The sequence below is a fragment of the Triplophysa dalaica genome, chromosome 22 (genome assembly GCF_015846415.1).
Source record: "Triplophysa dalaica isolate WHDGS20190420 chromosome 22, ASM1584641v1, whole genome shotgun sequence".
NCBI classification, from domain to species: domain Eukaryota; kingdom Metazoa; phylum Chordata; class Actinopteri; order Cypriniformes; family Nemacheilidae; genus Triplophysa; species Triplophysa dalaica.
The window spans coordinates 14,735,271-14,750,019 of NC_079563.1; the positions used below are offsets into that span (position 1 = coordinate 14,735,271).

General features: G+C 38.8%; 1 protein-coding gene across 6 annotated transcripts in view; it reads left to right on the top strand.

Moving 5' to 3' along the window:
- Positions 1–483: 483 nt before the first annotated feature.
- Positions 484–14,749, top strand: part of fryb (furry homolog b (Drosophila)) — a 45,114-nt gene continuing 30,848 nt past the window's right edge. For 2 of the 6 annotated variants that reach the window (XM_056737418.1, XM_056737416.1), the window contains exons 1-4: positions 486–900; positions 11,615–11,805; positions 13,566–13,619; positions 14,272–14,411. In XM_056737418.1, the coding sequence (XP_056593396.1) occupies positions 702–900; positions 11,615–11,805; positions 13,566–13,619; positions 14,272–14,411 (584 nt within the window). In that variant the 5' untranslated portion in view covers positions 486–701. Of the gene's footprint in view, positions 901–6,548; positions 6,741–9,707; positions 9,961–11,614; positions 11,806–13,565; positions 13,620–14,271; positions 14,412–14,749 lie in introns of those variants that run through there. The other 4 variants (XM_056737419.1, XM_056737421.1, XR_008905174.1 and 1 more) reach the window with 3 other exon arrangements.

The window sequence follows — 14,749 nt, forward strand, 5'->3', positions numbered from 1 at the left end:
GCAGATTGGAAATTTATTCTGCCTGTGATTTATATAATGTATGTGATGTGTTTGTTTTGTGAACACGTAGTATTTGGGAATCGAACTCATGGGAATGCGGCGCCTTGACGACGGTTTCAAAAACACCTACAGAATGCAGAGACACATAGCAGCATCTTTGACTTGGCAAGCAGAAGTCTGTCTTAAAGAAGCTAGTTAATGCAAACCAGAGGCAGGTCATTTTGAACAACCTGCTTTCTCTCTCCAACAATGGAAATGTATCTTCCTCACTCAATCGGATTCTCCATAAAATAAACACTGTACACACACAGCAGCACTCATCCCATCCATCTCCTTTATACTCCAAATCTCCACCTTCTCTCTCTCACTAACTCATTGGCTCTCTCTCTCACTTTCAAAAGAGGCGTGTCCATATTGAGTAATCTAACACCTGCCCCATTGAGGCGTGTTGCTGTAACTGGCTAAACAGCCTGGACCTGTGAGAGCAGACAGAGAGAATTAGCACACATCCCTCTTTGAGGAAAGCAGAGGTACACTTCTACACGCTTCTACTTCCTACTTCAGCTCCCGTACACCTGATACAGAGAGAGGAGGGGGAGAAAAAGATCAAACTTGAAAAGAGACGAGAATTCAGATCCGTATCCATGCTGATCCAAAGCAGGTGAAAGCGGTTCCTCTCTTTTCTCGGCTGTGTGTCGGATATGTCCGTGGAGGATGTCAGCAGAGGTGGAGACGTGGTGGATGGTAAACCATACCTTTGTGAAGCTCAGAGCCAGGATGGGATTGTTTTGGTCCAGATGGCTGGGCTTTCCATTCATATGTTCGCACCAGAAGACTTTAAAGGGAAATTCAGGAAGATCCAACCAAGAAGAAGACCCACCATTCCCATCATCAGAGAAGGTACTGCTCAAGGTTGTGTTTTGTTAGTCAGACACACAGACATTTGCTTTTGTGATGTGTTATGACATGGTTTATTGTGATTCGTCTTTAATGTGCTGCCAGGAGGTAATTACCTATCCTTACCTTACACAAAACACTTCAGGCTCATGTTTCTGGAATTTTGTAACCTATTTCTAGTGAACAGTCAGTCCATTGGCAGCCTTCAATTTGCTCATTTTGCGAAACTCCGACACAACGCTATGATGTCATTGTGCTGTGATTCCGATAGCCTCAAGGTAGAGATCATTGCGGCGCTGGCTGATTTCATTGAAACTCGCTGGTTCTGGTTTCACTAAAGTTTTAATCTACTCATTTCTTGGTTTAAGATCAGCTTTAAAACCACCAAAGATAAAGATAGCTATCCAAAGCTAGATCCGTAGAGTCTTGGTTAGACAGGGCCATGACCATAACCACATCAGATCCACCACACAGTTAGCGACGTAAAGAGACTTCCTCCGAGACTGAACTCCTCCGGGTCTCCCATGCATACGTGAGCGAGAGTGGGATTGGGGGAAGGGTGGATGTGAATGATGAGAGATAGCATCAGGATCAGGAAAGAGATCATTTTGGGGTTTTAATTAGACCTTCTTTAAACCAGCCTCTTAAATCATCCAGAACCGCAGCTGGAAGTTCCGAATGCAAAGCCAAGTCATTGTTTGCTATAATGTTTCATGTGAATAAACCAAAAGCAACTATGGTAAGAAAAACAGGTCAAACTTCAGATTAGGGTCCAGTTTTCACTATTAACTATTAACTATGACTTTTGCCCTTAGTAAACTCCTAATTACTGTTTATATGGTAGTTGTTTTAGGTAGGATTAAGGGCTGTAGAATTAGGTGATGCAGAATGAGGCATTAATATGTGCTTTAAACGCAATAATAATAAACAGCCAGTAAGCATACTAATACGCAACAAGTTGATAGAGTTGGACCCTAATCTAAAGTGTAGTGTTACTGAAAAACACTGAAAAAAAGTACAAGTAACAATGTGTTTGTATATGTAATCAAGACTTTAAAGAGCTTGACTAAATCTTAAAAGCATTATAAATAAAGTGTAAATGTAGTGTATTTATGGAGAGATGAGAGCGAGCGAGACAGGGAGAAAGAGAGAGAGAAAGTTGGTGTGTATAAAATGTATCAGAGGTTTGAGATGTGGTTGAGATCTCTTGTGTTTTCTCTAGTGCTATTGTCCTGGCTGTTACCCCCTACCGCCATAAAAACCCTAGTGGGATTATGTGAAGTTTTCTGCTGAGCTTGCTCATGTGTGTCTCCCATGATTGCTTATCCAGAGCTTTACTGAACAGGTGTGTTTTAGACCCTCGCAGAGCCTCACTGATGTTTAGCTTTTATCAAAGGAGAAACCAGCTGAACGCAAAGAGGAGGTCTTTGTTGTCAAGTTGCAATAGTTTGAAATAGGGCTTTTTAAATTTGGTTTATAGCAGAGAATATGACATAAGATTGTATTTCTCAAGGTATAAAGTTTATTCAAAACAGAAATTCTAATATCATTGCATAGTCATTTAATAAAAACTTCGCAAAGGAGCATTTAGATTTTCAAAGTGTGTAGATGGCTGATACAAGCGTGTTATCGTTTGAAAGGGTTCCTCTTGGTTAACCTTATTTAATTTTAGCATCATGACCCATCATTGACTTTTTGGAACCAATCCAAAGAAATCATGGGTTCTGCAGATCAGTATATCAAAATGCGCCAACACAGGACTAGTAACCTGATATCAGTTTCTGCATGGTTATGTGTCAATGATCCCTTTGCCAGAGTCTGAACAGCTGGCAGAGGCCGACTGATGCGCGGAATGCTCGGAATACTGGGAGTTTTTCTTAATCTTTTTTATAAAGATTATATGAGAGGTACCAGCGTGAAGCTTCAGCTGATGATCAAACCTGTTCACAAGCGGTTTTGTTGGAATTACGTTACAGATGGACATAGAATATGAGTAATGTAGTAAAACATGGCCTGACTCTGCATTTAAATTACCTGTCATTAATAGTTTTATTTTGAACAGGTTCTGTTTTAAGTAGGCGTTTTATTTTACTACTTTGAAGAACAGGCTTATCTTTGTTGGGATTATCAATTAAATGTCACACCTTATTTATTTTTGAGCAACTGTATATCATTTCCCACATACTTCCTTTGTATGTCACAGTAGTATTGCTTAATAGGTTTAATAATAGATTAAAGGATGGTCACGGATGGTGGTTAGCTGTTTGTGATGGTTCATGTTTTCATTTCCGACGGTCGGAGATTTCAAGTATGGCAGTACATGTGATAGTTTTAGTAAAAGTTCACCCAAACATTCTCCATTAATTTTTTTTTAATTCTACTAGATTGGGTTCCTCACCACCGTTTGCATATTGTTTTGCACTATCTGCCTGGCCGGGGGGGCTGCTTTAGAATTCATACTTGTATTCAATGTGTCTCATGTACAGCTGCTTTGTAACAATGAAAATTGTAAAAAGCGCTATATAAATAAAGTTGAGTTGAGTTGAGATAATTTCTACTTTGATGTTTCATGCAACAAAGAAAGTCACACATGTTTGAAATAGCTTGAGAGACAACAAATTATGACATTATACTTTGGTAGCAACCCACCACTTCAAACCATGATAGCATTTCTATGTGGTGGAAGTGATGGGTGTGACCCCAGCTGCCGTTGAGATGTGCCCAGGGCAGCTGGGATAGCTCAACGTCAGCTGGGAGGACTCCCCAGTAGCTGTAAAATCCTCAGAGACCGGCACGCTCCTCATCTCGAACCACTACTGATAAAGTCTTCCAGAAAGATATATTATTCGTTTTTACTGATTATTTCCACATCTTTCCTGATTATAAATGCTGACATTGTTTATCAAGCTTTGAGTAAGAGTAAGATGATTTTATGGCACTCTGCAGCTGTGCATATACATTTTATTTAAAAAGACATTAAAGTAATCTACTTAGTATCACCAGTGACTCGGGTAATTTCATAATTTCATTCATAATATTACTTTTTAATGGCACATCCTGCAGATTAAAGATCAGTTCTCACATTGGTTTGGATGTGACTGATCCTTGGCCAAAGTTTTTACAATGAGAGCTATCACACACTGCAATAATTACATGCTCCATCAATCACATTGTCAAGTACGACAAGCTCCTTCTAGCGTGAACACTGTTCATTTCAGCAGTTTCCAACAAAACTCATTAGAGGTGCTTTCTAATTCACTACTACGATTGATTTTAAGAGATTTAAACATTTACACTTTCTATATAAAGTATTTAAAGCTATACATTTGGTCAATGTGTTATCTGGTTTTACCAACGCAATCCTAAACTAACTGAGCTACAGGAGCACTGTATAAACTATTAAGCTCACAGACTTCTATCAGATTTTAAGAAAATGTGTGATGTTACTTTGTGGTCAGAAGTTTGGTTTTCAGTCAAAGTCCCTGTGAACCGGAAGTTGCTATCGTTTTTACTTCTGTATTTCCAAGGTAAACACATTTTGAATGTAAAAAAATAGTGGGTATGGCTTGCGTTTTACTGCGAATTGATTGGATGTATAAAAACAGCTAATGTAATTTGAAATGGAACTGGCAACAGATTGACAGTTGAAGGGGAGGAGTTAAAGGATGCTCCGCCCAAGCTGTCAAACTTAAATAATTTTTGATGGATAGTCACAGGGCGAAAGTGCATTTTTAGATTTGAACAGAAGATTATGAGCATTTTTAAAACACTGATAAGCTATTTACAATAAAGGCTGCAATATTTCATGAAATAATACAAATTGTTCTTTTTAATTCCACTGGGAATTTTAACAGTTAACAGCAACTTCTAGACTTCTAAGATGACTTATTAGGAACATTTTTGCTAGAAACAGTTTCATATATAAACTTAACACAACTGAAAAGTGTTGGTGTTTATACTTGTAAATTACTTGTTATGAATATTGTTACATATAACATTAAATTAATAATATTATTTATGAAATAGTTTTTCATGTACATACTGTAGTGTTTATGTTTTTCTTTCTTATTGCTTCTCTTCTCTTTTATGTTCCCACATGCCAACGGCAGGCATTATTTGTTACTTAATTAATTTCACATCGTAGAGGGCTTGGCAACTAATGACCATAATATTTTTAAGACCTGAGGGTGTGCTATTTCGACCACCAAGCACTGAAAATCTAGGATTCTTCAGATCTGATGCAGAGTTCTGAAACCTATGGAACGGTCAAGCTAAATGACCTGTAAAAACGTTTATCTTGAATAATCTTATTTTATATGCCTGTGTCTTTGAATGTTTGTTTATCAGTAGGGAGGCCAAAAAAGAACCAAACAAGAACATACAAAGATGAAAGAACAAGAATTTCTGGAAAGATAAAGCGTGGAGAGGAGAACACGTCCGGCAGCTTGCCAACCGCTTTTAACAAAAATTACATTCAACTGCTTTTACTTGGAAACTATTTATTTTTATCCGTCCAAAACACATGTTTCTGTCTGCTGTGACTGAATATCTAAGAGATAAACGTCACATTCTTTTACTGATGTGTATCAGCCATTAACGTAACACACTGTTATGTTTGTTCCAGTAGTTGATGATATGTCACTATATAAAGTATTCAAAAATGTGATTAATATGCCATATGGTTAATATGTTTCTTTACTATTAAGTTTTGATAAAATGCGGCCGGATCAGGGATTCTTTCATCACATACTATCACATTATTTTCTTGCCGCATTTTCATCTGGTTTCTCGTGAAGAATGACAAGACATGTCTTATTATTGATGCAATTTACAGTGATGTAATCCGAACCTTTCAGATGGGCCAAATTGAACATTTAGTGAATTTTTCAACCATCTTTGACATATTAAAACATCCAGAGTAATATTTTGTTCCATTGTTTGAGTGTGACTTGTGTATTTAAGTATTTGGCTGCAGTGTGGCGTGTCAACCAGCAGATGGTGTGATGATGTAATCCCATTCACTCGACATCCATCGGCGAACACGCATGATGTCAATTGATGTGTGAGTGTGGCTGTTGTGTAGTTCTCTAGCATGTTCCCCTGCTCGGATACAGAAGCTGCAAGGAGATACTGCTTGCGATTTTTTGCAGAATCTTGTAGACATAACATTTAAAATCCAGATGTTGGTATCAGCTTCCTTGCTGCAGTGAGGCTGTTGTGTTGGTGTTGAATGTCTGTGTGGTTATATCCATGCTGTATATGTAGAGGTCATCACAAGGACACAGCAAATTTCTTGACTTGTGTTTTTAGAATATTTTAAACACAGATAGTTCACTATTTCATTATTTACATCTGATGGTGGCAAACAAGAACATCATGGTACTGTTGTTCTGTACTGACCTGGTCAGGCAGTACTGCAGTAAACAAACAAACCCCTCCTCCCTCTCCCGTATTCTTGATGCCCTTCTCAGGAAGACTGGACGACACAAACAGCAGCTCTCTCTTTTTCATTCTCTGCCAGCCAATCCTCTTAAGGCAGAGTAGAGGAGAGAGAGGCTGATGAGAGTGAGTGCTTTAAAAGGAGGGAGGGGGCAGGAGAGCGAGCAAAACAGAAAGAGAGAGACGTAGCAGGCAGTTGGTGCTGAGAGCTGACACAGGACACGTAGGGAGAGAGTTCTGCAGCATGTGACGCTGTTAGCCGGCCTCCCTGCCTGTACTTCCTTTCATCCCTCCATCCCTGTGTCGCTACGGCGACCGAGCCTGCTACACAGCCATGGCCAGCCAGCAGGACTCAGGGTTTTTTGAAATCAGCATCAAGTCTCTGCTCAAATCCTGGGGCAGCAGTGAGTATAGACTCAATACACACGCGATGTTTAACAGTCACGCATGCTGCGGCTCGATATGTTCGCTGGTTTTTCTGCAGGACACGGTGTTCAGAGTTGAGCAGTTATCATTTGCCAAATATGCTTTTGTTGTCATACACACTCTGCTTTGATTTATATCTTCTCTGTGCATCACAAACACTTCATTGTAACTTAATACAGCTTAGAAAGCTTTGTGTCTTTTTGGCTTGTGATGGGTTTTAAAAAAATGACCTTTCTTATGACTTCATTTGTTTGTTTCACTTCATGTTGGATGTTTACGTGCAACACCGTCACTGTTTTGTTGTGATCATGTGATACATATTCTAATTGAGGATTATACAAATTTACAAGGATGTTATGGGAATGATAATTTTGGATGCATTTGTCTGATTTAATAGTCTTTGGCTGTAGAGGTCGCATTATGTAATGACTGCAGACAGAAGAGACTCGTGGCGTTACCAGGAGGATTTGTGCTATTGTTTTTTATCACGTGCGGTGCAGAGCAGTGATGACCATGTCAATATCCCTCAGTGTGCAGACTGTGTGTGTGACTGTATAGTGAGTGTGCACAATTTCAAGGTTAACTTTTGTCGTAATGATATGTCTAAAATTGTTAATAAAGATTGACGTTATATTCCCGGTGAAGTAAGATAGCGACAAATCATTCATATTTAAAGGCTCAGGGTGGAATACAGACTGTTAAGAGTGCTGTTTATATTTTTTGTTTTAACTATTAACTTAATACTTGTAATACAAAAGCTGTTACTACGTAAGGAATTTATTTGACTGTAATATAGATATAAAATATAAATGTTGCATAAGTGTTCAGACCCCACTAATGAAAAATGCGATTTAGTAAATATTTTACTTTGTCTTATAAAATATTGTCACAGTCCGTGATACAACATTTGATATACAGTTCAATCAGAAATATGAGAATTTGAATATCAACTTTTAAGTGAATTGTTTGGAAATAATACATTCTCTTTGGATTTTTAACCGTAATTATGTTTATTTTGATGCAGAATGTTTTATGGGACTGGTAAGAAATGCTACAACATTTAGGCTAAGACTTTCTAAACCAGGGTATACCTCAGTTTCGGTAAAGACCGCTCACAGTCTTACAGTAACCTTGGGTTGCCACTCTGCACTGTGTGTTTATTTGTGTGTTTTTAACCAGTGTTGGTCAAGTTACTCTGAAAAAGTAATTAATAACTTAATACTAGTACATATTCAATAGTGTAATTAGATTACTGTACAAATGACTCTCTCCAAAAAGTATTTAATTACTTATTACTTTCTTTATGCTATCAACCTTGTTTAGTTAAGTGATCCAAGGATAGACATGAAATGGCTCTCACATAACTAATGTTAAACTACAAAAGAAGTATTATTAACTGACCAAAGTATTACAAATGTGAGAATTATACATTAAAACACTGATTTTAAAGTTAGCCTTTGAATTTTGATGTCAATTCCACTAATGCACACACACATATTACACACAGTATTTACATCAGAAGTAACTGTAATTCATTTACAGAAAATTAGAGTAATCCCTTACTTTACTTTTTCCAGGGAAAAGTAATTAAATTACAGTAACTAATTACTTAGTAACTAGTAACACCCAGCACTGTTTCTAACCTGCATTTTCAGCAGAGGTGGAGCTCTCAGCTGAAAGTGAAAAAGATGTGTTCAATGCCTGTTTATAAGTCCCCTTGTGTTTTAAACATGTGCTTCTCGAACCCTATAAAGGGGAACAGGTGTCCTGATAACAGTGTACTCGCTTAAGCAAATCCACTCCAATCTCAGTCCAACCCCTCTTATCTTCCTTTCTCCATGATGTCTCTCTTTTTAACCGTAACACTTTATATTTCTATTGTTTTTATGTTTTTTAGCTGTCCTTATTGTTGTTTTAGACTGTATTTATAGCAAATGATTCTAACAAAATGGATTAAAAATTAATCAAGTTTAGATGGCCAAAGTAGAAGAGAGAGAAAGAGTCTTATATGTGACCCTGGATCTTAAGGAGCACAGGAAATTTTTTAGTAAATTGTGTCGGTCAAAATGATTGATTTTTCTTTTATGGCAAAAAAAAAAAGGATATCGAGTAAAGATCATGTTCCATGAAGATATTTTGTAAATTTCCTTCCCTAAATGTATAAAAACTTTTTTTGTAAGTGGATGGCCTGCTACAGTGCCTCTGATTGACAACTTCAAAGGCAATTTTTGCAAAAAAAAGATTCCAGAAACAGTGTATCTCCGCCAGACATTGTCCTATCCTTACAAACCAAACCAAGTTTAATTATTCAGCTTTTGGATGATGTTAAATTTGACCCCTAACACTTCCACTTCAACATGCTTGTTCTTTCTAAGGTGTGGTTAGATTTATGGATTATTATTATTATTATGGTTATTATAAGGTATTTCTAATAAAATTGTATTTAATACCACAATTGATGTCATAATGCAGAGTTTTATTATGTCATGATGCTCATTATGAAGTCACCGTGTCTCTCTTTGAAATCAGATTGTTCATTTTAACACAATGCTCAATATGATCCCATAATGGCACTGGACATATGTCGGTGACCACCAGTGATGATGTCATAATGACTGCCAGTGACAATATCATGACAACACCATGTCATTTAGGAACTGCAAATATAATTTTTTAGCTTTACAAATATTTGTGAGTAAATCTTTTTTTGTGTGTGTCCCCAGTAACAAAAATGAATGTGTTAGAAAAGTGTGTGTGACTGCTGAGGTTTCGAAGAGTGTGTGTGACTGATGAAGTTAAATATAGCTCCACATCACCCCTCCTTTTCTTGCACCCTCCCTCTCTCTCTCCCTCTCTCTTTCTCTCTCTCTCTGTGGCCAAAATTCCAGCCTGACCTTCAGTTAGGGCTTGCTCCTATCACAAGACTTTGAGGAGCAACACAGGAAGGCTGTGTTCCCCTATTCCCATAACTCCAAGAGCGAAGCCCCGGTATCCCAAGTCCGTGGCTTAAGCTAGGGCTACCCAGTATGGAGCCTGCCCTGAAAGACAGGCTTGGAATACAGATGGCAAGTATGGAACTACAATGGTGGTAAAGGGCTAGTACTGGTTTGGATTACTGGAACTCACACGACCGCAGCATGGAGCTTTCTCCGGTGCGGTGGAGTCGGGCTAGCGTCATCAGCTTCATCAAGGGCCTTGGTAGGTTTCACCGAGCAAAAGGTCTGTGAACGTGTGGGTGTTCATGTTCTCTCCGCTTACTTTAAGGAGGTTGCATTCTGTGGATTCCTGATGGTGCGGTCAAGGCTCATAAAGAGAGTCGAATATTTCACAATTTCTTTCTAGCAACTTCCCTCCTCGTTCCGTTACAGCAGATCTGACTCGACAGCAACTTTGGAGCTGTCAGCTGACGTCCACCGTTTGTCCATAAATAACGCTGGCACTAATGTTATCTGCAGATGCCTGTCAAGCAAACCATACGTAGGGATTTAAAATTGAACGTAAATACACTTAAAACTGACATGCTTTCCGGTTCTTGGTATGATGGTTTGTGGCTGATTGCTGCTAAATAACTGTGTTTTGTCTAGAAGTGCATAAGTGGCTTCTGACACTGGTCCGCGGCTGTATTTGTCATTCCAATTGTTTTACCCTTGACCCTAGTGGTGAAAGTCTGCTGGCAGGGTCATGAACTCCCATTAACAGGGTGTGAAATTTAAACTTCGCAGGTACTGAGGACTGACACTGATTTTTCCGATTGCAAAATAACAGCCTGACGTTCTGAACATTTCTCAACCGCCTGAAGTTTGAATCTCTAAAATGCTCATGGTCAGCTGTTAGAATTACTCAACAAAACCCTAAGTGCTAAACCCAGCTTGTTTCATATCATTTGTGTGATTGCATTAATTATACCTGTGGTTACTTTCCTAATAGACTTAGTAGACCAAGTACAGTATGTAAGTAACCACCCAGAACACCCTAGAACCCACAAGAATTTGACGGTGGACTTAAAATAATTTAGTATAATGATAGAAATAATGTTATAGCTATTATATTGAGGAATTATAATTTTTTACTAACTGAGTCACTCCAACATGGCACTTTATCATAGGTTAAATATTGTTGTAGGATCATATTTTTTGGCTGAAGATATATTTTTCCATTCCAACTTGAGTTCAGTTGCAGGCTGTGACTTGTGAGGTTCCAGGGGTTTATTCTAAGGGGACCACATGTTAGAAGCCCCTTGCAGCCGCATGGCGCTGGATCCCCAGGCCCCGGCTAACCGGCTGATGACATGGTCATGCCAAAAATTAAAACACCAGCTGCTCTAGCCCGGGCTGAATGTATGATGGTGATCTGTGGACTCACTCTGGGTTTCAACACTGACATTTAGCATTGACAGCACTGCTCAACTTACAGATCTCCTACATTACATTACATTTGATTGACTAGGTGCGCTGCTTTTATGTGAATTTAAGCACACTTTTGATTTTTTTGGGGGTGTCTGTGCTTTTACTTGTACAGGACATGGACTTCTCAAACCCCAAACACAACATCCGAGTCATGCACAGCCAAAGCGATGTGCAGCATTTAAAGTCACGTGATGTTGCGATCGTTTTTACTTCCCTATTTTGAGGCATTTCCGAGTGAAATGGAATTTTGAATGAGAAAAATACTGGGCTAAGCTAAATTAGCTAAAGATTATGAGGGCACAAGATTTTTAAAAAGAGAATGACTGAATTGATAGACTATTTACAATAAAGGCTGCAATATTCTTTAAGACGGCTAAAGACTCGTTTTTCGAATTGTTTTCAAATCATCAAAATGCTGTATTGAGACTGTCATTTTGTGTTCTCAGCGTCCCCCGTAGGAAAGCGCCCTCTCCCCCAAGTTAGCAGCGCTCTGGGAGAGCGGAAAGGTCCTGTTGCCACAATGCCGGTTACCGTGGACCCCGAGAGCAAGCCTGGCGAGTATGTCCTCAAAAGCCTGTTCGCCAACTTCACCACCCTGTCAGAACGCAAGATACGCATCATCATGGCTGAACCACTGGTAAGAGAATTCCTGTACTGAAGATGTCAATAAATGTTTGGTGTTATGACTCAAATTAGTATAAACCAGCCTAGTCAAAAAAAATTTAACCAGTTCCCTGGTTTGTTGAGAAGTCTGGGAAAACAGGAAGTGTACATTAACTCAATTAGATAGCGGAGAAGAGATTTCTAACAGCAACGTGAGCTACTAATGACTCGGCTGGCAGGAACTGAACGTTAAGACATAAATATCTTCAAACTGTACTAACAGCTGTGAGATATCGTGTCTGTTTTTGCCGCAGTAGCTCAGGTTGCCCGGTCTCTCTGTATCACTGTAATTCCATTATGCAGGAGTGATGTTTAAAGTGGTAAGAATGGGTTTTGTCCACACTGGACAGTCCAAGCAGCTCAGGATCTAAACAGGAATTAGTCAAAGCTTTCAGTGCAACCATTATAATATTCCTATCCTGAATTTCTATATCGGCATATCATGCCGGTTAGTGCGTGCTTTACTCAAAGAAATCGATTTATATTTGTGGCTTTGTTTACGGTCAGCAAGGTTTGAACCCATGACCTTTTGCGCTGCTTACTCAATGCTTTTTTCGTTTTTCTATATTTTAACACTTTTGATGATGTAGCTCCTTAACCAAAGAAAGAATCTGGTCTTAAGCGCTTTTTTTAAGAATATGTGATGGTCAAATAAAAAAATATTAAAGTCCCAGTGAAATAAAAATGTTCATAAAATATTGCAGCATTTATCGTGAATAGTTTATCAATGTGGGTCACCCTCTTTTAAAAAAACATAAACCCTCATAATCTTTAGCTGAAATCTGAAAAGGGACTTCCGTCTTGTATTGACTATCCATCTAAAGGCTAAAATACACTACAAGACTCCTGCTCAGATTTTGCCCAGATTTTTATTCGAGACTTGTTGCAGAAAGTCTGTGCCAGTCTGCAGATTTGATCAGTTAGTGCGTTTCTATCTGAAACTTTCAAGAGTCTGCAAGTCTGTGATGTCTAGTTAAAACAAATCCGATTCAGATTTTTAAAGTCTTGTATTGTATTCCAGCCATCAGATGACGTATGTTGGACGGCTTGGGCGGAGCATCCGTTAACTCCTCCCCTTCAACTGTCAGTCTGCTGCCAGCTCCATTTCAGAATGCAACGGCTGTTTTTATACATCAAATCGCAGAGAACGACGAAAGCCACGACCACTATTTTTATCATTCAAAATTCCATTTCACTCGGAAATGCGTCAAAATACGGAAGAAAAAACGATCGCAACTTCCGGTTCACGGGGACTTTAATATATTGATCTGCGTTATAGATCATTATAAACTGAAGATCTGTTCTGTTGAGGTTTATGTAACAAAACTTAATGGCAAGTGTACATAACCTGCATTCGATTAACAACTAATGTATCATTATTTATAATGCGATTATCTTTAAATTTAAGTTTAAAGTATAAACAAAAAACACAGATATCTATATCCAAGATGTTTGTAGAATCCCAGCTTCTCTGTGCCCTTTCATCTGACCCTAGACACACAAGTGTGCAAATGTGCGCATGTCGTAGCGTGTGTGTGTTACTGGGGTTAATCACTTGATTGACCTTTTGACCCGGTCCTAGTTAAGATGTTCTCATAGCATCAGGTTCAAAGACATTTGTAAATGACGTCTCATCATGTCTTTCACTGTAGTTCCTGCAATTTAAACGTTTCGCAGCTGATGTTCTACAATTCTTTGATCTATGCCTCATTAATTCTCTTTCACGTTCTGCAGGAAAAGCCCCTGAGCAAATCTCTACAGAGAGGAGAAGACCCGCAGTTTGATCAGGTGAGATCTTGTGACGTCGTCTGTGTCCTCCCTGATTTTATCATGTATGGCACTGATATGCTCCAAACCTCTTAGCTTTTGCTTAGCCTGTACAGCGATGTAAAAAAGGAAGTCTAATCTGCTCCCTTGCCATCTAACTTTTCTTGCCCATGTCTATTTGTAGATTAATTTTTGTCATCATCAGTCATGGCCTTAAAATAACTTAAAGCTGGCACTATGTTGGCCTGACTTTACCCCTCTGTATTGCATTCTTAAACAGTGTGAACACGTGTGTGTGCTGAACCATGAGCACCTGGGTGGGCGGGGGAAATACCAGGCTGTCTATGCCAGACACCCCCATCCCACGGTTTGGTTAAGCCCAGTCCAGAAGACCACGTCCCTCCCTATGACTTGAATGTTCCCCCATAGTAAAATATTATATAGTGGGATACGAGAACTTTTAATACTATTAACCAGTATCTAATTTTAGTGTTTATTTAACGACTGATATTTTTAGTATAGTTTCCATACTAACCATATTGTTTTCAAGATGACACCAGACATGAAGTCCTATTAATGTAATTGAAAACTACTATCATATCTTTTGAATCATATCCATATCTTTGTTAAAAAAAAAATGAATTTTACCATGTATCTTTTATGTTTTCCACAGTTGATCAGCACTATGAGCTCTCTGGCCGAGTACTGTCTTCCCTCCATCCTACGGACGCTGTTTGACTGGTATAAGAGGCAGAACGGGTTAGAAGACGAGTCTCATGAGTACCGCCCACGCGCAAATACTAAGTCAAAAAAGTGAGTTCCCATTACCTGCATCATATTCTCTATAGTTTCAAGTCTGAAAGCAACTGTGTGGTAACAACCAAACAGATTTGTTCAATGGGCCAAAATCATCGTCACATTCTTCTTATTCGTTAGGTGTCTATTATGGTATGTTAATGTTCAAAACAATGTCACATTGCTCAATGTTTCATTGCTGGTCTCACCTATTCAAGTCTGTGTTTGTATAGTCTGCTTTAGTGCCTAAGCATGTTAATGGTTTTCTATGCAGTTGTGCACGTGTGTCTGTGTGTTTGTTGATGTGAAATCTAGCGGTGCGCATAGCAGTGTGTGATTGATGGCAATCATCAGGA